This window comes from Heliconius melpomene, chromosome 15 (genome assembly GCF_056956725.1).
Source record: "Heliconius melpomene rosina isolate 202511_hmr_F chromosome 15, ASM5695672v1, whole genome shotgun sequence".
Taxonomy (NCBI): domain Eukaryota; kingdom Metazoa; phylum Arthropoda; class Insecta; order Lepidoptera; family Nymphalidae; genus Heliconius; species Heliconius melpomene.
The window spans coordinates 2,089,940-2,113,645 of record NC_140403.1 but is presented as its reverse complement, the minus strand read 5'-3'; the positions used below and the strand labels follow the sequence as shown (position 1 = coordinate 2,113,645).

Here is a 23,706-nt window from a genome sequence, read left to right as displayed (position 1 = left end):
TTCACAATAGTTTTCTCGGAACGTCGGGGAATTATTTATTTTATAATGAAGTACGACAAAACCTTTTCATATATTCTCACATCTTACGTATATAATGGAGAAGGCATGGCGTTTGCAAGGTATTTAGTGATATATCACTTTTTTAAAATATATTTAGGTACGTTAATGCTCAGAGAGTTTTTTTAGGGTTCCGTATCTCAAAAGGAAATAATAGAACCCGTATTAGATCACTTTGTTGTTCGTTTGTCAAAAGTATTAATCTCGAGATCTTATTAATTTTAATAAATAAATGAAAGGTTCGAGTATTTATGTATTGATTTTGCTGCATTTTATATGATGCGCAATCAAAACCTACATCCTGTGGACTTGACACTAAGAAAAATTTGATATTTCATAGAAAAAATCGTTACAAGCTTATAATTGTGGTTATTCCGTACAAAACGAGTGCATACGTGCGCAAACTTAAGTTTGTCAACATTTGTGAATTGTACTTCTCCTTAACATACGATTTTGAAATTGGTATGCGAGTTTAACTCGCACTTTGACCGGTTTTTTTTCTTTTTGATAATTGCAATCAAAAATAGTTTTCTATTATAAAACAGAGTATGTAAAGCTAAATTTTCTCTCTCTCACTCTCTCTTCTCCATAAACGAAAAGAAAAAAGTATAAATATTTATTTCCCATCAAAAAGTACTTAAAACCTAAGTAGATCTACATTCCACAGCATCGAGGCTAAGGGCTAATAATATTAATTAACATATTAACATATACAGCTAATTTTAATAGCCTACATAAGCCCCGTTGCCTAGCAACCACACGAGAGGAACCCCTCATGGATATAATTCATGCAAATATCGTGTGACGCTACACAAAGGAGATTCAGTAAACCTATTAACTTGAATAGTTCATCCTATTGGATTTACTCGTAAGTTTCAGGTAACCGTTGGATTTGAACTTAGGAATCTTCGAAGTTTGTACTTCAACGGCGTTGGGGGAACGTTTGTATTGTATTACGTTTTGTTTTGCTTTAGCTTTGGCTTTTGATGTGGAATTAAATAAATTTGTACTATTATATATTGATTTTAATAATGAAAGTACGGGACCCTAAAAAACAATAAATATTAATTTATACACAAATTACATACGGGTACATAAAGTTCACATGCAAGCAGTTAAGACATAATAAAATATCACTCATAACGTCATATTACCGGCAAATCAAGCAATATCTTCTACCAACTCGACCATTCTGAATAGAATTCGAAACTGTTCCACGAACTAGAATTTCTGAACGAAATGTTAATATCCCACAATCAGTATTCCGCGTGGGCTGTGGAGCGTGGAGTGTAGGGGAGTGCGTTAGAGACTCAGCGGTGTGAGATTTCTGATAATGAAGTCGGCAGTTTTCGATGGTCCTCGACTCACTCCAACGCAGTGTTGGCGAAACAATGGCGGCAGGAACGAGAAAGGGGTGTTGAAAACTAGTTGAGTTCCTCGATTATGCTACTCATTACATAATAGAACCTATTTCCACATTTTCTTTTTAGATAAACGTAGAATATACCTTAATAAAATGCTCTAGAAAATTCCAAACAATGTATCGTTGTTTCTTTTAAACGAGTCGTCGTACATTCTGAATGGATTGTAAACAAGAGTTGCATAGTTGTTATTTCAGTGAATGACACCATAAAGCGTGAGTAAAACTCGTGAAATATGAAACTGTTTTGGCGTTTAATTTTCTAGAATCACTGTTTAAAATAATTTAATGATACTGTTTTTCTTTTAAGAATTTCGATTCTGATTTCAGTGTTAAGTTTTAATTCGAAGAAGAAATTTCAATGAACGTTTGGTAATAAGAAGATTTTTTTAACTAACAAAGTACTACCATATTTAGTGCAAGAGCACAAGTCGTGGGTTTGGTGCCACTCAAGGAAATGAAGAATTTTATATTTTATTTTTACTCGCTCTGGTAACGAGGCAAAGCACGGCGTTGAGTTTCGCCACTCAACACGTAAAATGCAGCGAAAAGTAGAAAATATGTAAAGTATCGCTAGTTTTACTGGTTCTCTCTGTCTGCCTTGCTATGTGCCTATAAAGCATGAAGCTGAAAAAAAATCTTTTATATTGGTCCAACAGTCACGGGTTCATATTCTGATATATTAAGGTATTAAGGACATAAAGTAGCCAACAGATTAAGCTCTGCAAACGATTTACTGCGTCGATGAGGGACGATGTTTGTTGATCGGATTCCTATACGAGGATTTGAGTGTAGGCAACTTCGGTCGACTCCAGTGCTTGTTTAAAGTTATATACTATAGAATACTTCTGCTAACAATTTGTACTACTATGAGGAATTGTACGGAGAGAACTTCTAAACGTATATTTATCTACGCTTTCTACGCTTAGTTACGTTTTTTTTTATTTACTTCTAGAAATATCACAGCTATTTATTGGATAGGATTAGTTATTTTTAAAAAATATATATATGAGTGATAGAAAATAAATTTATTTCTATTGTTGTTTATACAGTTCGCGTATTTCATTCGGCACAGTATTTGGCTGTAAACGTGACGATTGTAGGTTCTATTCTCACTTGAAGAAATGAAAAATTTAATATTCACATTTCTTTGTTCTGTCAAGGCAAAGCGCGGCGTTGAGATCCGCCTCTCAACAACGGATGCCCCCGGAATTTTACAGAAAGTGGAAAGTACAATGTCTAAATACTAGGCTTCCTCTACCTACCCTGCTACAGTGTGAAGCTGTGTTAAACTCAACAACTCCATACATTGTAAAGCAAAAAGCAATCACCAAAACATATATGCTCTAACATTTCAAGCAAATGCGAACAGTCTAACCATATTACCACTCAGCTAACGATTCCAAGTTAGTTCCAAACTTCTGTGTGAAATCTAACTTTTAGATTGGAAACCAAATATCTATTATGATTAATGTACTACCGAAGTTTGGGATAAAGCTTCTCTTTGTACGTATATAACGACTATTATGGTCCAATATTGGTCCGTGTTGGCTGGGTTGGGCCAACTACGAAATGCGGGTTGGTGTACGCTCCAGTTGCTGTGATAATGAACACGATATTAAATTTACTTTCTTTGTTTGCATCGTGTATTCATTAGGGATATTAAATGGCTTTGTGGTGAACTTCTATATATTTTGGTAAAATGGAAGTAAAGAGGTGACAGATTAATATTTTAGTTAGTTTTTTTAGTAATAGTATGAGGGACGTGGGCGTATCTAGAGATATTTTCTGGAGTAGGCCTGGACCTTAACTTGGTGTAAACGTTTTATTTTTTAATTTTTTAGGGGAAAATTTTTATTAGTATAATTTCTGGGGTAGACACAAGATTATTCTGTAGTGGGCACGAAGCAGTCCGAACCATGGAGACATTGCGTGTTGAGTGGCAAATCTCAACACAGCACTTTGCTTTTTTACCAGAGCCAGGAAATGAAAGTAGCCCATATTTCACTTCCTCGACTGGGAATCGAACACACAGCCTGTCGCCTTTAAATCACCAGTTGGGCCTCTGAGCTACGACTGACCTCAATTAAATATGATATTTTCATAAACTACCTACCTCATAATTTTCCGCTGGCCCCGTATACTTCCGATATAAGATTTATAGTCTTAAACACAATAACGGTAGAACTAAATACATTATCCCTTCTGAGGTATCATACGAAGTGATTTATAACTATGACCACTTTTAGCTAAACTTAATATAATTTACTGTAGTACTTTTTATATGGAAATGTGAATTACATGGGACACAAGAGGGGATCTCTTCAGTACCAGAATGTTTTAGGTAACAGAATGAAGCCTTAAGGGTTACCTACATTCTGGTACCTAAGAGGACTATCAATAACTAGAGTTGCCTTATAAGCCGGAAAGCTTTCTTCTGGTGTCGTAAGTTTTGATTGACATCAGTAATCATTTACCATCAGGTGACCCGCTGTCTGGTCAATAGAACAAAGTATAAATAAATTAAAAAATATACTTTTTTAATAACGACACGATGTATCCTATACACAGCAGGGTAGGCAGTGGGAAACTGGTGTAAAGGCTTTCCCATTTTCCACCGAATTCCGGAGACATTCTGTGTTGAGTCGCGGTACTCAACGCTGCGTTTTGCCGAAAATTGAAGAAAATGGAAATATTAAATATTTAATTTCCTCGAACGGGAATCGAACCCACAGTTTTTAGTCATATTTTGTGCCCCTGCGCCCCAACTGATGTCATAATACATAATAAAATATTTACATTTGTATTTTAAACCTCAAGTTTACAAATTCCAAAGTTTCAACTAGCAAATGCTCTGAAAACTTGCAATCTACTCTGCTGTTGTATAATAGCTGTAAAATTAATTCCTTTGAAGTACTAAGTTTAAGCCTTACAGCTTAGAATAAGTACCCACCGTAGTATATAATGTATTATATAATTAATACCGTGGAACCTGCTCTTAGTATATGTTTAGCGAAATGCCGCATTTCAATTATGAGTAACCGCGGTCGGGAGGAGAGAACAAGCGATTTTAATTAAAGGCAAACATTACGTGACAATACTGTCTGTCACTTTCATGCTTAAAGTCATCTTTCATTGTATACATTACCTTTTCAGGATTGGGATCCTCTACGCAACGTGTATATTTTTTTTTATTTTCAGCTTCACGCATTTATCAGGGTAGGCAGAAAGAGCCTAGTGTTAAGACACTATGTTCTCTGGAACAAAACGCCGCGCCTTGCCTCGTTACTAGAGCGGAGTCATAAAATTTTTTTATAAACAATAATTCATTTCCACGAGTGGAATCCAACCCACAACCATCGCGATTACAGTCACATGCCTAAATATAAATATTATACGAATATCTATCAAAACACGCGAACAATATCAAGATTAGTAAAACAGTTTTAAAAACATGTACTGAACCCTCAAAGGAGGACATTTTCACTTTTAAAGTCGCTTTGATGAGTGAATGGAGGGCCAGTTCTCGTAATTCCCTCTTCCAATTTCGTAATGGGTTTACCTCAGCTTTAAGCTTTTCACTTTATATCCTCGCCAAGTGTGCTGCTGCACCAAATTAAACTTTGTTTTTTAAATGATTTTACGTTTTTAACGTTTAGTTTAGTTTTCTAAAACTTATAATGCCTTAAAGATCATATTAATAAGATTTTCACGCGTTTTGAGGCCAGCTGTGGCTCAAGCGACTGGGTTATAGATGGGGATGGGTATGGGATACTCACTCGAGTAAATCAGAATATTAAAATCAGCTTCACGCTGTATCCCGCACACAGCAGGATAGGCAGAGGAAACCTAGTGTTAAGTCACTCTGTTCCCCACGTTCGAGTAAATAAAACATTTATATTTTCATTTCGCTTTGGTGTTAAGGCAAAGCGCGGCGGTGAGTTCGGCGTTCAATATGCAATGAATCCAGAATTCGATGGAAAATGAGGAGCGGAGTGTGTTAACACTAAATTCCCTCTGTCTGTTGTGTGCGGAATAGCGCACTTGGTGTGAGCAGACAGAAGAAAAATCCCTCGAAGGGATACGAACACAACCATCATTACTGACAAAATTTAAACATACAATGTTTTTTGATTCCCATTTATGATTTTTGTATTAAACAATAAATAGTTTTTTTTTTGTTGTGTATATTTGATGGTAATGGAGTAATAGCCGGTAACCACACAAGCATGCCCATAGGAGTCACTAATGGAAGTTTAATTAAACTTGTGCCGATAGGGCGCTAAATGATCACACTCGCTTACACAATGCTAAAATATAATCAAACTTTAATTAACGACGAAAACTAAATTTCTGCTTTGAAAACTTAATTTGATAAAAGATTGCGGAATAGATTTAATTTGCTTTATTTACAAAAGAATCTCATATATATACAGGGTGTCCCAGGAGCCAACGATAAAACGAAACCAGGTGATAGACCAAGTCGTGACAGTTATGAGAAAAATATAAAAAAAAATCTTTGTCATGTATTTTTCATATTATATTGATTTTAAAAAATATCACAAAAACCGACACCCTGTGATGGTTTTTCACGTCCCTGGACTACAAATATTACTCTTTCTTCATTTTTTTTTCTGTAATGTAATCATGATTAACCCTTCTGTGAATTACAGTTTAAGATTTAAACATACCTGCATCAGTTTTCAATAAAATGTGGTGTTTTTGCCAAACATTAAATTCAATATATTTACTACACCCAACTTTAACCGACTGTACTATAAAAAAAATGTACTACACTGTTTTTGCAAGTAACTTTAAAAGTTGGCGCATTTAATCTGGATTCCGAAATGGTACGACACTTGCTGGATTACTTCTTTTTTGAAGAGAGAAAAATCGAAATACACGATAATCGGGATGACGTTCAGCTTTTTGGTATCTTTTCCGATACATTCTAGCTGCAGCATTTGCGTTACATAACCATTCTCCATGAATGAAATGCATATTGGCAACGTGTCAAAGACCGAGTATATGGCCTGCGAGAGCCCGGACTCGAGCACTGTTCTTATAAGTCCTGGGCCAGCCCCTAAGTCGGATAAGCGTTGCCTGGGCTAAGTGTTTAGTTTAGGGAGGTGACTGGTGTGGTCTGTGATCGCAGGATACCGTCCAAACTCTTATCCGTCTTATAGAGATCGTGATCGATGCCTTCAGACTCGTGCATGACGGATCCAAGGTACCTGAACTTTTCCAACTTAGGGGATGACCCAGGACTTATAAGGACAGTGCTCGAGTCCGGGGTCTCGCAGGCGATATACTCGGTCTTTGACACATTGCCAATATGCATTTCATTCATGGAGAATGGTTATGTAACGCAAATGCTGCAGCTAGAATGTATCGGAAAAGATACCAAAAAGCTGAACGTCATCCCGATTATCGTGTATTTCGATTTTTCTCTCTTCAACAAAGAAGTAATCCAGCAAGTGTCGTACCATTTCGGAATCCAGATTAAATGCGCCAACTTTTAAAGTTACTTGCAAAAACAGTGTAGTACATTTTTTTTATAGTACAGTCGGTTAAAGTTGGGTGTAGTAAATATTTTGAATTTAATGTTTGGCAAAAACACCACATTTTATTGAAAACTGATGCAGGTATGTTTAAATCTTAAACTGTAATTCACAGAAGGGTTAATCATGATTACATTACAGAAAAAAAAATGAAGAAAGAGTAATATTTGTAGTCCAGGGACGTGAAAAACCATCACAGGGTGTCGGTTTTTGTGATATTTTTTAAAATCAATATAATATGAAAAATACATGACAAAGATTTTTTTTTATATTTTTCTCATAACTGTCACGACTTGGTCTATCACCTGGTTTCGTTGTATCGTTGGCTCCTGGGACACCCTGTATATATAAACGTAAAGCTTGTAAAGGAGGGTAATCATATGAGGTTTGTTAATCAACATTGCATGTCTCGAAAATATCATATGGAAAATATTAACTATTAGGTTTTCTTTTGTTAACCTTGTTATGTAAGAAAAGTGTAAAACTGTTTTTTTTAGGGTTTCATCCCCAAAGAGTAAAACTGTCTGTCTGTCCGTCCGTTTGCCACTACGATCTCACGAACCGTGATAATTAGACAATTTAATTTTCATTGATAAGGTATTTCTGGTGCTTTTAAAACAGAAAATACTAAAAAACAGAATAAAATAAATAATTAATTACATTACAATTAACTACTCTATATATGTATAAGAGTTATATAATAAAATATTACTTCCATCTATTAAAATTTAAAAAATATATTTTATTTTCTATTCTATTCTATTCTAAAAGCTTGTTTATCGTTCACTCAATTACAAAGATAGTCTATTGTCCATTGATACTAGAGCGGAAGTATCGGCAACCCTCGTCATATTAATTACAGCTCGTACGCAAACTGATCAAAATTGAGTTGTTAACTCTAACGTTACCTGATACGTTTGTTAGTAAAGCTTTATATAATTTAGTTATTTATTTTGAAATTCGTAATTTAGGTAAGATTATATTACTAAATAAGTATTTGTTGTAAGCTTGTGCCCCTGGGCCACGACGGCCTAAAAATATTTATAGATAAATAACCTGGCCTAGCCTATAGTCGAGGGCGTTGAGTTCTGTTACTTAACACGCATTGCCTTCAGAATTCATCTGAACTTTAGGCTCTCTGAACTTACTCTTCTACATACGGGATACTACATAAAGCTGAAAAAAAATATTAAAAGACAATTAAAAAACTAAACTATGAAATTTTCCATCCACATTTAGAAAATACATAATAATATATGAAAATTATACATTCATATGTCAAACACAACTTTGTGCCACAATTATAACCTTTTACTCGCTCTGTATTGTTTCGGAGTAGAATAACAATTAACGAGTGTGAAAATGATGAAAACGTGAAATATTTTATGCTGGGCGTCGCTTGCGGTCTCGAAACATGACCTGTGGCGTGTACTTCGATATAAAATGTATTTGATATATGCTAGCAGAATCATAGCGGAATAGGTAGAGGGAAATTAGTATTTAGACACTGTACCCTGTGTGTACCCTGCTATGTGCGGGATACAGTGTAAAGCTGAGAAAAAAAATCAACGTCATTAATCCCGTTAAGAAGTTTCCTTTAAAATATATAAAAGTAGCAAAAATCAAAAGTCTTATTTTTAAAACTTTCATATGTTTTTAATAATATGACGACAAAGCTCAAAACTTGAATGGGTTTTAAAAATTTTAACATTTCACAATCTTTTTTACTGCATTAATTGAAAAGAATAAAATTTTTCATATAAAATTCAACGTTCAAAAAATAAGAAAATTATATTCTTTGTATTATTAGCGTTAGTGTCTAGATTAATTATTTCTTTAGTCTTCACAGGCGCCATGACAGTAATGAGGTCGTTCACCCGAGCTTTATATTTCAATTTGATGAAATAAGCACAGAATTGACGTACGTCCATGTGTGTACTGTTATATTTGTAAAAACCCAGACGCATTTCGTTTTATTTTGTAATGTTCTATAATATTTTAGAAAGCGTATTTTTTTTAACATCCGTTTAAATTGTCATTAAAAATAATAGATAACGTATAATTTGATTCAGCTATATATTTATTACGGCATTGAGAAAAAAAAACATTTACCTTTAATATTTTATATCGGACCTTGTGATATATTTAATAAACATTAAATTACTAGTTGACGGACCTCACCGCCGCGTTCTTCTTAGTCTAGACAACAACTTTTTCCACATTATAAACATAATTTTCCTTATAAAAGAGTAGAGCTCGTAGCACCAGAATATTCATTATTTTTATGAAGTATAAAAGTTAATTATGGTTAACCTTAAATGAACCTGAATATAATTATGTCGATCAATACACTGCAGTACCGATTGACCTGTCGACATTACATTTATATTACATTTATAAATCAGATTCACGCTGTATCCCGCATATAGCAAGGTAGGCAGAGGGAAACTAGTGCTAAGACATTCCATTCCCCACTTTCTGCCAAATTTTTAGAAGCACTGCATGTTGAGTGGCGGAATTTAACGCCGGGCTTTTGCCTTGGTGCCAGAGCGAAGAAATGAATATATTAAAAAATAATAATTCATTCCCTCGCGTACGGATCAAACCTACAACCGTAGGTTGGCCCTGTGACACGAAGGCCTCAGGATTCCATTTAAAAGATTCACATAATATTTTCGGAAAAAGTTGAAAAAGATAGACGACCCATGCCAGGATAATCCGAAAACAAGCCAATGTAGCCCCGGGGGACCAGAAAAATCAATAAAACTCCTTTTATCTTTTTCAATAGATTTTTCCACGAGTCAAAGGTTGAAAGATACATTGTGACGACCACTTCAAATATTCTTTTTAATACGATGTGAATTTCGGCATCAAAGGATGTCAGTTCATTCTGAGGATAAGAACTCAGTACGGCGGTTTTAGGGCACGTTATTTTTTTATAAAATTATTTTTTTTTATATTTTCTATTTTTAGTTAGCATATTTTTAAAGTTTTTTTTATTTACTAAGCCAGTAACGTAGCACGTTACATTAGAGACCTGCCTAACTAATTCCACATGGTTATAGAGTGACGTTTTCTTATAAATATTTCTTAAGTCCTCTCAAAGAAAATGTAACATTAGGGTGTGCAATTAGGTCATCAAATAAAGTCAAATAATGTCTTATTCGGAGACAAATATAGAGAATAGAATAAGTAACTAGACAATAGAGTACATATTTCATTTCCTCGAATGGAAATCGAACCCACAACCTGTCGCGTAACAGTCTTATTTGATACAGACTTGAAATCTTGAAGCTGACCGAAAAGAAAATATGAAAAATCACTTCAACGAATATCAAGATGTTTGTACTTGTATAAGATGTACCTACGTTCTTGCAGTAAAGACGTGCTAAGAATAATATTTCCTATTTCCTTAGATTATGATATAAAATATTATATTTGAATTACCGGAGAGACCTATCCTTGAGGAAATGTTTCTTAGTTTTATATTTTCATTTCTTCGCTCTGGTTTCGAGACAAAGCGCGGCGTTGAAATCCGCCACTCACAATAAAACGCGTGTCTTAACACTAGATCCCCTCAGCCTGCGCTATATGCGGGATACTGCGTGAAGGTTTAAAAAGAATAATAATGCCATTTGATATAAGAAAATGATATTTGAAGTGCCACAATAGCGTGACAATCGCTTTCACAGCGTGACCCGCTTAGCGGCCACCCCGACTTTCACATACAGCATAGAGATAAAACGTGTCGTCTTACATAAAAGACGACCTCCCTCTCCCAGTTACAATGGCGACGGGTAACTGGGGTAACTTTAGAATGTTGGGGAACTCTCACGTTTAAGTGGAAAACAAATATTTTTTCTCTCTTTCTCTTCTACTACATTTAAACGAAGGAAAGTTTTAAAGTCACGTTATGTGTACCTTTGTATCTTTTATGTTTGTGGAAATGGATATTTTTATGTTAAAAATTATGGTTAAAAATTTTAAGTAATGCCGTAGGGGCACAAACGCGACAGGTTGCCTGGTTTATTTCTATTCGAAGAAATTAAATATTTAATACTTTCATTTCTTTGCTATGGGAATGAAAAAAAGCGCGGCGTTGAGTTCTGCCACTCAACTCGCAATGCCTCTAGAAGTCCGCGGAATGTGGCGAACCAGTGTCTTATTGTGAACAAAGTGTTAACACGGATACAACTGTAACGTGATAGTTGTAGGTTCGATCCCCGCTCGGGAAAATGTTATTATTTTTAAAAAAAAAATCAATTCTTCGCTCTGACACCTAGACAAAAACCGCCACTCAGCACACAATGCCTCAAAAAAATCGGCGAAAAATGGGGAACGGAATGTCTTAACACTAGGTTCCCTCTGTGTACCTGCGTTGTATGTGGTTTTTTTCTATGTTAAAATTATTTTCTTTAATAGTATAAAATCATAGTCCTTATGTACTACATCTAGATATTATCTCGATATGTATTTTTAAACTATCTCTCCGAAATATACCCTCGTCTATCTTATATTATTACGAAAGTCACAAATTAATAATTTCCATTCATCAACTCTCCCTACGCTTTGTAACAAAACTCCGGGCTTCATTTTAATTAAAACCAGAACAAACACCTGTATTAAATTATTGACTGTATTGTTGTATATTATTATATATTCAACTATCATTGGAATTGGTGTATACATTGCTTTCTATAAATAAATCTATATAGGTTTGTATTGCACTTATTTGTATAAGTATGTATACGGCTTATAAATAAGCATCGCATTGATGTCGAGATAATAAATTTCAGTATAAAAGATTGTAAATTCTTACCTAAGTCAGGAATACACGACGGCTGTGGCTTCGATTTCCACTCGTTTCCTGGTCTTCCAAGACAGAGTACAGCGTTAACTTCGCCACTCAACCTGCAAACCTAACGACGCTCGCATATGGTGCCATATGTATATTATAAAAAATACTTTCGACTTGGTGATAATAATGGAAAAAATGTAAAGGCATTTTTCATTATCCCACCTTAGAATTAGTATTATTAATCTAAATAAAAGCAAATAATTTAAAATTACCTAGCAATATTGAGCCTTCTGTATAATAATAAGGTGCAATTTAAAATGAAATAAGAACTACATAAAGAGACTTCCGCCATTGTAAAATCTCACAGTTCAGGTTGGCGTTCTCAAGATGTAAATTCTTGTCAGTAACAAGTGACACGCTTTGTCCCGCCGCGCCGTGTCGCGTGCAATACATTGCGATGTCACGCCACGGGGAACTTATTAAATGGGGGCGAAAAATTACTTGCTGTTTACTATTTTACTTAGAAAAGAGAGACAATCCATTTTGTGTTCTTTTAGAATGTTGTTTTAATTTTTAAGGAATTCTAAGAAGAATAGTCTTGGATGTGTGGGGGTTTTATTACTATTATAGTCACATTAGGATACATTTCAGAAGGGGTGGATGTTTTAAGAGCTTTTTTAGTAATATATGATGTGCTTACACTAAATAATGTCACTTTATAACAATTTATGACAACGATATAACAATATTATCTATACTATACTTATAAAAGTATACTATTATTACAAAAAATATAAATTTAAGTAATTTATTACTAAATTGTACTCGAATCCAAAGTTATGTTTTAAATGGACACAGCATACTCCAATAATTCCAGGATGTCACAAAGCTTTAGTTTTAATCCAATTCCAAAAATACAGCTGAAAATACTTTCAAATATGACAAAAATCCCGTCAAAAGAATTGTACAAATGACTGTCGACAAACTAGGTCCGTGAAATCCAAACAACAGGGAACCTAACGCATATTTGATATAGCCAAACAAAAGGCGAGCGTGGACACCCAAAACTCGTTTAATAAATCCACCGACAAAGACACCTTCAAAGTTGGTGAATGTATGAAATGAGATGATTTGCGGCCCCGAATAATTTCAGCTCGGTAAGCACGCCCGAGCATTTCGAAATTAGCTAACTTTTTGCGGGTGACTGTAAGTTTTTGGGACGTGAAACACATTCTCCGCTAATATCTTTGTGATTATATAAATGTTTTTTTGCTCATGCCGTATGACAGAATTATATGTTTAATTATCTTTTTTCCACTTTATATTATAATTATTGACGTAATAAAGACATAAAGAATGAAAATAAACATTTAACATCAAAGACTTAGAGGCAGAGAAATAGGTAATTCTTTTATTTATTTTACATCCCTTGGATTATAAAAGCTTTATTGTTGCCATTTTTAACTGCCTGCGCGTCGCAAAGGAGGGTAATGTGTTTATGAGTCTATGTTTTTATGTGTGTTTCTATATGGCAACTCAACGCCTTAGATAGATTAGATAGATATAGATAATTGTAATATTCAGTAACTCCATTTATAGCTAAATTAATTTGTTTTAGAAATATGATTCGGCTGTGCTTACTGCTGTCCCTGGCGGTATGGGCCGCGGCTGACGAGGCGTCTGATCCTCAAGGTCTGCAAGGACCTGTATCGGGTAAGTCCAATTTTTTACATAATTTTAAAAATAGGGTTAATACAAATAGTATTATTGTACAATTATTTGATTTATACAATATTCAATCAATAATTTAAAAAACAAAGATTTTTTTTTCATAAATAAGAATATGAATCTTTATTTAAATTCGTAAGTTGCTAGTTATACTAATATTAGCAAATTTTAAAGATATATTATAACATTTGTATTTTCTGTAAGAAATATACTATTAGCTGGCCACACTTGGCTGCGGTAAGGAGAAAAAGTTTTAATCACGATTTGCCAGCGCACTTAAAAATTCTCGGTCGAGTTTTGCAAAATTATGATTCGCAATTCCTTCTTAATGAGATTTTATAAGATTCGACGTTCTGTCAGGTAGAACCGAAGTCGTTAATTACAAAATAAGTTCTAAGCTAGAAATTAAATTTTATAATTTATTCAAGTAATTTGGTTTTAAACTTATTTAAGGTCGTATCGTAGTGGGAAAAAGGGATAGTGTGTAAAGGCGACAGGTTGTGGGTTTGAGTCCCACCCATTTCATATTTAAATTTTTTCTCTAAAAGGACTTCTTACCCCATTGGTATTTCTATATTTATAGTTTCATATAAATGTGTAACTCTAAAAACTCTTTGACTCCAACTCAGAAGAATACTTACTAACTGGAAACTGTAAGTTAATGTTCAGAGAAATTAGGCGTCTATAAAAAATATTATAACCTATTAATAAAAATGCAATCATGATTCATTAAAGAAGAAAATATAAAAAAATATATCACACGGAACTTTCCCATTGTACAAGAGTGCAGAAGGCGGTAATTAAAAAACTATTAAAGTCTTGTAATTAAGATCTGTAAGACGGCTTCAGCGTCAATAAAAAGCCCATTCGTCTGCGTCGCCTCTTTGAAAATTTATTTGCTATCAAGAAAAGTTGGGGCTACTTCAACGTTTCTCAAGTCGACTGAAAAAAGAAGATCGATTTCTTTCTTCAAAGTATTCGTTAAATGTTGAATTTTTTTACAGCTTCACGCTGTATACCGCATGTAGCAGAGTAGACAGAGGGAGCCTAGTGTTAAGACACTCTGCTCTCTACTTCCCATCGAATCGTGGAGGCATTGAGTGTTGAGTGGCGGAACTTAACGCCGAGTTTTGCTTCCACACCAGAACGAAGAAATGAATATATTAAATTTTTCATTTACTCAAGTGGGAATCTTAAGGAATATTACGTACGGACATTGATAGACACTATATTTTTGACATTTTGATTTAATTCTTAAAACTAAAAAGAAATAATTTTACATTTTTAGTATGGCGACAAATACAAACGTTAAAATACAAATATATAAATCATAAAATAATACAGACATAAGAATTCCTTATCAGAAAAACATCTACGTGTTTAATTACTCGTAGCTATTCGTAGCGTCTCGTAGAATCGTAGAGCGTATCTCGTTACTGCTACGACCGTCGATACCTCATCGCTTTCCAATTTTAAAAGAAGATTGAGTTCAATTTAAAATTATATGAACGGTGTATGCTTATGTAGAATGTATTTATTAATCATAAGAGTTCAATAATCAGTTATTTAATTTATAGAATGGAAATTATTTAATACAAATTATATAATAGAAATTATTTAAACAATGTTTTTTAACTTCTTTTTCTTTAATATCAATCATTTACTGAGTTTAACTTGGAAATACGTACGTATACGAGTAGTAGCAGTTCGTAAGTTGCTAAATAAAACTTGTAATAAAAATAAATAAATAAATTAGCTAACGCTGTATCCATGCTGGAGCCATTCAATGTTGAGTGACGGAACTCAACGCCGCTCTTTGTCTCGACACCAGAGCGAAGAAATGAAAATATAAATGTAAATAAATATTATATTTCCTCGAGTGGGGATCGAACCCACAACCATCGTGCTTACAGTTAGTTATTCACTTGTGGTATAGCCTTGCTTCACGATACAAAACATAACTAACAATTATAATAAAGAAACAAAAGCTTAACTAATATATTTCTACAAACAATTTAAGAAAATAATCTTCTATATTTTCTTAATTAAATTTGCATTTAATTTATTATACCTTAATGCATTTAAATAATTAAAACGGCTACAAATAGAGAGGCAAGTGCTGTTGAGCTCAGCTCGGCGAGTGCGGCCCGTGCCGGTTTTACATAAAGATCTAGGTAACCTACAGAGCTGTTACGACACCGGCTGGGCGCGTTCCCATTATTCAACACGGGTTTTTGGCTATAAAAATGTTTGTAAGTAACCTTAAACGGCTTTTTCTTTTACAAAATACTTGAATAGTAAGTGAAAGTTATATATAATATTTTGTATTTTAAGAAATATTTTAATGTCCTCGAGACTTTCTCTGGTAACGAGGCGTGGCGTTGAATTTCGACTCTTAACACGTGATGCCTCCATAATTGGGTGAATACTGGGGAACGGAAGTATCTTAATGTCTAAATCTTAGGTTCCCTCGGTCTTCCCTCCTATGTGCGTAATCTTTTACTTATTGGAATGATGTTTAGTTCTTAAATTAATATTGGAGTACAAATAAGTTTCCGCCGTTTTTTATCAAAAATTAAATATTTATTATAGAAGAACTGTAATGTAAGTTTATTCAAAATATTGTCCATCACTTGCAACTACTTTTTCCCATCTCTCAGGCAACATTCGGATCCCACGTTTGAAGAACTCCTTGTCTTTTGAGGCTATCCACGAATCAACCCAATTTTTGGTATCTTCATAAGATGTGAACCGCTGCTCCGCCAGAGCATGCGCCATGGACCGGAACAGGTGATAATCCGACGGTGCAATGTCTGGTGAATACGGCGGGTGGAATAACACTTCCCAATCAAGTGTTTCCAAATACTTTTTCACGGGAGCCGCAACATGTGGACGAGCATTATCATGCAGGAGAATAATTTTTTCGTGTCTAGAATAGTATTGAGGGCGTTTATCCTTCAGAGCTCGGTTCAATCTCATCAACTGTGTTCGATAGAGGGTTTCGTTTATTGTTTCGCTCGGATTAAGCAACTCATAATACACTACACCCAGCTGATCCCACCAAATACATAGCATGAGTTTCTTTCCGTGAACATTCGGTTTTGCTGTCGATGTTGACGCGTGGCCAGGTAATCCCCATGATTTTCTTCTTTTTGGATTATCATAATGTATCCATTTCTCATCACCAGTTACGATACGATGTAAAAATCCCTTTTTCTTATGTCTAGCTAGCAATATTTCACTTAAGCATAATCTGCGTTCAATATCTCTCGGCTTTAATTCGTACGGAACCCAATTTCCTTGTTTATGAATCATTCCTAATGATTTTAAACGATGTGATACTGCTTGCTGAGTGACTTTTAATGTAAGAGCAAGTTCTTTTTGTGTTTGAGATGAATCTTCCTCCAACAATTCCTTCAATTCTGCATCCTCGTAAATTTTTGGCCTTCCACTGCGATCTTTGTCTTCTATGTCGAAATCGCCGTTTTTAAACTTATGAAACCACCACCATATGCTTCTACGAGCAATCGATGCGCTTCAGCAGCAGATTTCTTTAAATTAAAGAAGTAAACTAATATTTCCCGCAAATGACGCTTACCTGGCTCAAATTTGGACATTTTCAACTACCAAAAATTATATTTTACCAATATGAAGTCAATTATATTAGTAAGTTATTTTGTTCTTGAATGACCAAAGTAACTAATATTAGGTTATGATCTGCGAAAACTAACGGACACTTTGTGCCGCGCCATCTACAACAAAACGGCGGAAACTTATTTGTACACCTATTATTTTTTCACTATGATATTTATTTTACAAAAGCCATGCTAAAAGTAAAAGGCAATGCTAGAAATGTATATTATTGCTTTTGGTGATACAGCAAATAAATGGTTTTTATGATACAAACCAGATCCGATTTTTCATTTTAGATCTTTCTAAGAATAGCTTCAGGTTTGAAGAGGCGCACAAAGAAGCAGAACAGCTTTGACAGTATTTGTTAAAGTAAACTAATTTAAATTGAAAATTCAAAAGCAATCTCAGAATTGTTTACGATATTCTATAGTGTTGAACGAAATATTAATTTGAGATCTATATTTTTTTAAAATAAGAAAGCTATAAGTATTTTTTTAAACAGTACATTTAATTAAAAATAATAAACAAGGTTATTATGAGTAGGTTATTTAAATCTCTCAGTTAATATAAATATTATAAGGAATAAAACATTTCAATTATTTCAATCCTTTCTGACCTGAAAACAGACAGCGTAATGGAAACGGAATTTTCCCTTGACAGTTTTTCCAAAGTAACTCGAACGAATTCCACGAGGAAATTTCTGAGACAGTATTTCGTATTTAAATACTGTAGACGTTTATTATGCACGTCACATGCCTCAGTTTCTTTCGTAAGTTCTGAAAATACATGAAAAATTCTCGTTCAATAAACTCGCACTTGACACTCGCTGTTGGTTTGAGAAATTTAATAAATATTAAATAGCGCCGCTTGTAGCACCTCGGGAATTTGGAGCAAGCATACTTGCTTAACAGCTTTAATCTTACCAATTTCTTTTTGTATACAATGAATTTGTACTATGAAATTTTGTTTTTGTTATTGGAGTTATCGTACTTTACTATTTTTCTAAATATATTCGAATAAAACTATTTTTTTCCACCTTCACGCTGTATTTCTCAAGCAGCAGGGTAGGCAGAGGGAGCCTAGTATTAAGATACTCCGCTCCCGACTATCCGCCGAATTCTGAGAGCGTTGTGTGTTGAGTAGCGGATCTTAACTCCGCGCTTTACCTCGACACAACGTCGGCCTCACTGGTCTCTATAATACATTTTTCCATTATTTATCCTAGTTTCTAGTATTCTACGTTTTTGTTTTTTACCTGTTCATGGTAAAAAGTTTAAAATTGTTGGATATAAAATATTTATATATAAAACTATTCGTAGTTCTTTAAAAAAAATAATGTAAATGAGAAATATAAAACTTACTCATATGCAGCTGCAGTAAATTGTGATTTACTTTACTTGAAGTATAATGTTTACAGATAATTTCCTCCCGTTCCTCCTTTGATCCTGCTTAGGGGGTGGAAACTTATACTTCCTGCCTTCCCACCTTCCGTCACTGTCTCTTAGCGAAACATGACCCCTTGTAGGTATTCTAATGAGAATTACAAAAGTGAGCTTTATTGTCAAGACATCAGGTTGACTTTTCAGTTCTTGGTTTTATAAAGGATTTAAAGTAAGCTACGTAAAGGAGAAGTATAATATTAAGTTGAAAAAGTAATTTTCATTTGCACGTCGCGATGCGTCGTTGTGCTTACAAATCATGTTAAGAAAATTTTATTTTTACATACGTATAATATTTACACTAGGTACCTAAACCAGGCTTCGTCCGCCTAAAGATATTTTTATATTATCAAATATCAATCCAATATCCTATGTCCAGCAGTGGACGAGGACAGGCTGATGATGATGATGATGACGAGGATGAAATATCAATCTATATTATATCATCAATCCAAATTATAAACCTTGACTAAAATAACTGAAAGCAATGAAGAAGAAAAACAATGATCTTTTAGATTTTAGTCTGTTTGTCTGGTTTTTGATTTGTCTGACATTTAGTATTTATTTTATTTGAATCGGTTCATACATAAAAAAGTTATATCCTTATAAAATATATGATTCGACAAAACTGCTTAATATTTTTTATTGAATTTGCTGAAATCTATGCCTTTAATTGATATCTTTCAAATTGTTTAATGCTATTTGAATACCAAATTAATTTAAAAGTAGATAAAGTAGAACTGCATAAGGCTATGAAACGTGGGTAGTCGGAATCAAGCATTAAAACACTCCGTTCTTCACTTTCCACCCTATTTTTGAAATGATTAAGTGTCAGAACTCATCGCTTAGAGACCAGACGAGGAAATAATAATAATAATTCTTCCAAGTGGGAATCGAAACCAAAACCGTCGCGTTTTCAATCATTCGCTATCCCACAGTTCCACGACACCCCCCAAATTATTTTGACAGTATATATTTAGCTAAAAGTAAAATATATTTTACATATATACTACGCCGTAAAGGCTATATGCAATTTCTAGCTGTATCCGCATGCCTACTAAGCCACAGCTTGGAACACAATGTCAGTCTTTAGTGCCCACATATTTGCATGGACATGTCCAGCTAAATGCATATGGTAGGCTACTTATACCAGCACCCGCTTCCATGCCAGGATGCTTTGTCGAATACCAAGTGGGACTAGGAATATATATTTAGTTAGTTAGTTAGTTAATTGTTGGCAGAGTGGAGCTATTAATGTTATATGTATAGGTGAATATTTGTATAACAATATATAAAAAATTGTATGTAGCAGAATATTAAACATTTTATATATTTTATAAAATGTATTTTTCGAACTTTCGAGGCATTGCGTGCTGAGTGTCGTAACTCAACACCGCGCTTTGCTCCAACGCCAGCGCGAAAAAATTAAAATATTAAATATTTCATTCCCCCGTGTAGGAATCCCATAACCGTGGCGTTTATACGCTTGTGTATTTGCAACTTCTTAACATTAGATTCTCAGGTTCCCTCTGCCTACCCTGATACATGGGTCATAATCAGAAAAGTGGACATTTTCGAATTCGTAACGTAACTGATAAGTAACAAGACTGATAATGTTTGTTACGAAACTGATGTTATAAGGCATTATACACAACAAAATAAGAATATTATATGAATAAAACTATTGGTTTTTTTTATTTAATGAGACACAAATTAAAATTTTAAAGATTCAATCGTTGAATTAATAGATTATAAATGTAAGAAAACATAACAAAGTGACAATATTAACTATATAATAACGCTAGTTCGTAACGTAATAAACTTATATTTCTAGTTAGAAATCACAAAGTTAATGATAAAATTAAACCCACTTTAAAATATATCAAAATTTGAGTCGTTATCACGGGAATTAAGTTGAATTCTTTGTAAGTGTTTATTTCGCATATCTTCATTAATAGGATTGGTCTGTTTAAGACGTTCTCTATATCTTTTTTGTCTATCAGCATTTGACATAGGAGCCATGACGCTTACTGAAAATAAAAAATAGTTATCAATAGGTATTTAATAATATTTCATGTATATTGTCTAGTACAGAACCTACTTGTTTTTAAATAAAAGCCTCACCCGCTTGAGCTACATATTTATTAATGCACTATCTCCAGAGAAAAAAAAAATTACAAAATCACAACTAATTTCAGGAAGAATAAAAAAATGTTTTTAACTAAATCGGTTAAGCCGTTCTGAGATAAGCGTGCACAAACACATTAAACAAACAAGCAAACAGACAAAAAACTTAAAAATCATTATTTTTGGTTACTTCACGTTATCAAAAGTCACTAATTATTTTTTTCATATGCCAGCATTTTTTTTTATATACATAATCTTCCTATGGTAACGTAATTATGAACTAGGCTTCATATTTTCTCAGTTCCGTTACGTAACGAAATATAACAAAATTGAGAATAAAATCTGAGAAATTCTAACCTTTTTAAATATTTGCTCATAAGCCACGTGTTGCATGTGCAAGCACTGAAGTTCTTTTTTGAGATTTTGTAAAAAGACGCAAATAACATAAACAAGAAAACGAAATTATAGAATACTTACCAAAATAAAAGCCGTTTATAACCCTGAGATGTAATTTCACGCATTCCCTCTAAAACATTTGAACCCCTCAACTGCTGCGAGAACACTACTGGTTGTAGTTACGACAGCATTGACTTTAAGAATTATGGTGCCACAATAAAAAATAATATTAAATATCATTCAAAATAATTGCGTTCATAATTTAATTGTACGTTACTAGCCCTGAGTAACAAAAAGACAATATTTTGGGACAAATTTACTTAACTAATATATACTATTTACTAAATAATATATCAATAAAAGTAGTTCTATTTAATATTATGCATAATGTAAAGTAATATAAACACATCTGAAATCAAATAAAACCATAAATATTCGTAACAAATCTATTTTTAAAAAGTAAAGTGGTGAATGGGACACGAAAAATTGTATGGAAGCATTTTGAAAGGATTTTTGCAACTAACAAAAAATACTATTATTAGCCATAATACATTTAAAATATTACAAAAATCTTTAAGTTAATAAGTAAATTTATCTTAAATGGCAAAATATTTAAGCTATCTTTAAAATTGTATTTTTAAAACGCATTCAAAGTAGCGGGACAAGAAAAGACACAAAATGGTCACTTTTTCTGATTATGACCCACATGCGGAATACAGCGTGAAAAAAGAGAAATAAATAAATAAACAGTTATAAGTACGCCTATTTACACTATACAACTATTAAGCTGTTGTATGAACGCCTGCAAACACTTGATAAGCAAAACGATACTTACCCCTCAAATGTTTTCAAGGGAACACTCCATGTCATGTGTAAATTACCGATTAGGGTTAAAGTAACCAACTGGAAAATAAAGGGTTATTTAGAATATTCCTTTAAGATAATTTTTAAAATAATATTTTGATGTACTTAAAATAAATAAAATAATAGAGATTAGTAATTTCCATAATTATGTTACTACAGTAATACAAGATATAATAAAGAACGGAACTTTGAGGTACGGAAGTGTTTTAATAAGAACGTAGTGTCCTAGGTTAGGCGAAGTGGAGACAAAAGACGACAGACCATTCGATCAGATGGGACTAATAATGCACAGAAGAGAGAGAGAAGCCAGAACAATGATTCAGGCGAATCCACAAGCGGAGATAGTTTTAAATTTTAAAAATATAATATATATTTTTTTTTTTTTTTAAATATAGCCAACATGCATATTACATGTGCTGTCAACATGTATTATCGTGCGGGCAGCGATAAGACGGGCCGGTAATCTGCTTACAGCAATCGGCTTATTGGTTCAGCGGCTCCCATCGTATTAAAAATACACGAACGACTCTGTTTGCTCTCGAAACAGTGTATGATCTAAAATGAACATCGCCGTACAGAGAGTTGTTACGTGAAAATAATCTTTTTTTTTTCAACCAAATTCATAACTTTATAGTGATATTTTAGCTTCACGCTCCTTTTCTGCATGTAGCATGGTAGGCAGAGGGAGCTTAGTGTTAAGACACTCCACTTCTCACTATAATTAATAATAAAAGATTATAATATATTTCGTGGCACCGTAATTACATGGCGAAATAAATAAGTATGGATAATTATGAATGCCAATTTCTCACGGACAAAGTGCTCATGTACATTATTAAATATTTCATTGAATTAATAAATAAGACGCAACACCTTTATTTTTCACTTTCACGCTTTCCCGTCTACAGCAAGGTAGGCAGAGGGAACCTAGTGTAAAGATACTCCATTTCCCACTTTTCGCAGGAGAAGTCATTGCGTTGTGAGTGGCGGAAATTAACGCCGCGCATTGCCTTGTTAACCCCACCCACAGCCTCCCATTGCCCCCCTTTGCCTCAACTAACTATTGTTATCTAAATAAGCAAATAATAAAGATATGTTCAAGAACTGTGAAAAGATAAAAATAGTAAGTTCTTATTAGGACGCTCATTTCTAATTAATTACTTATTTATTATCTGTGCGAACGTATTTATATAGTTGTTTAGAAATAGACGTTACGGATCACTTATATAACATTTACTATAGAGAAGTTCACCTTATCGTATCTTTTGTATTATAATAATATGCAAGTATTACCATATTTTTTTAAGTTTGAACATTGTAACATATATTTATACTAGTGGAGCCGAACGCGGCTACGCCCTCTTGAACTATACGAATATTTATTAAATTATTTTCAGTTTTCAATAGAGAGATTCGTTAAGCGAACTCATTTTGGATGACGTTTTCTAACAACAAATTTTGCAAGTCTGCTTAGCAACGGTCGCATAGCGACGATTGTTATTAATATGGCAGAATAAATTACATGTCAAATTAATAAGTATTTTAATATATTGGTATATATCGAAAATATTACAAATATGATAAAAAAAGGTATTCTATGTTCATCCCGAGAACCTCATGTACCTCTATATGAGTATTTTATCACAATTGAATTAGCGGTTTGGCCCTGATTGCGTAAACGAC

The 23,706-nt window shown here is 33.6% G+C and overlaps 1 protein-coding gene across 2 annotated transcripts in view; it reads left to right on the top strand.

Moving 5' to 3' along the window:
• The window catches only part of LOC146531261 (thrombospondin type-1 domain-containing protein 7A-like), a 74,745-nt gene that overhangs the window by 9,578 nt on the left and 41,461 nt on the right, over positions 1 to 23,706 (top strand). For both annotated transcript variants that reach the window (XM_085198506.1, XM_085198505.1), the window contains exon 2: positions 13,455 to 13,549. In XM_085198506.1, coding sequence (XP_085054632.1) covers positions 13,459 to 13,549 — 91 coding nt within the window. In that variant the 5' untranslated portion in view covers positions 13,455 to 13,458. The remainder of the gene's footprint in view (positions 1 to 13,454; positions 13,550 to 23,706) is intronic.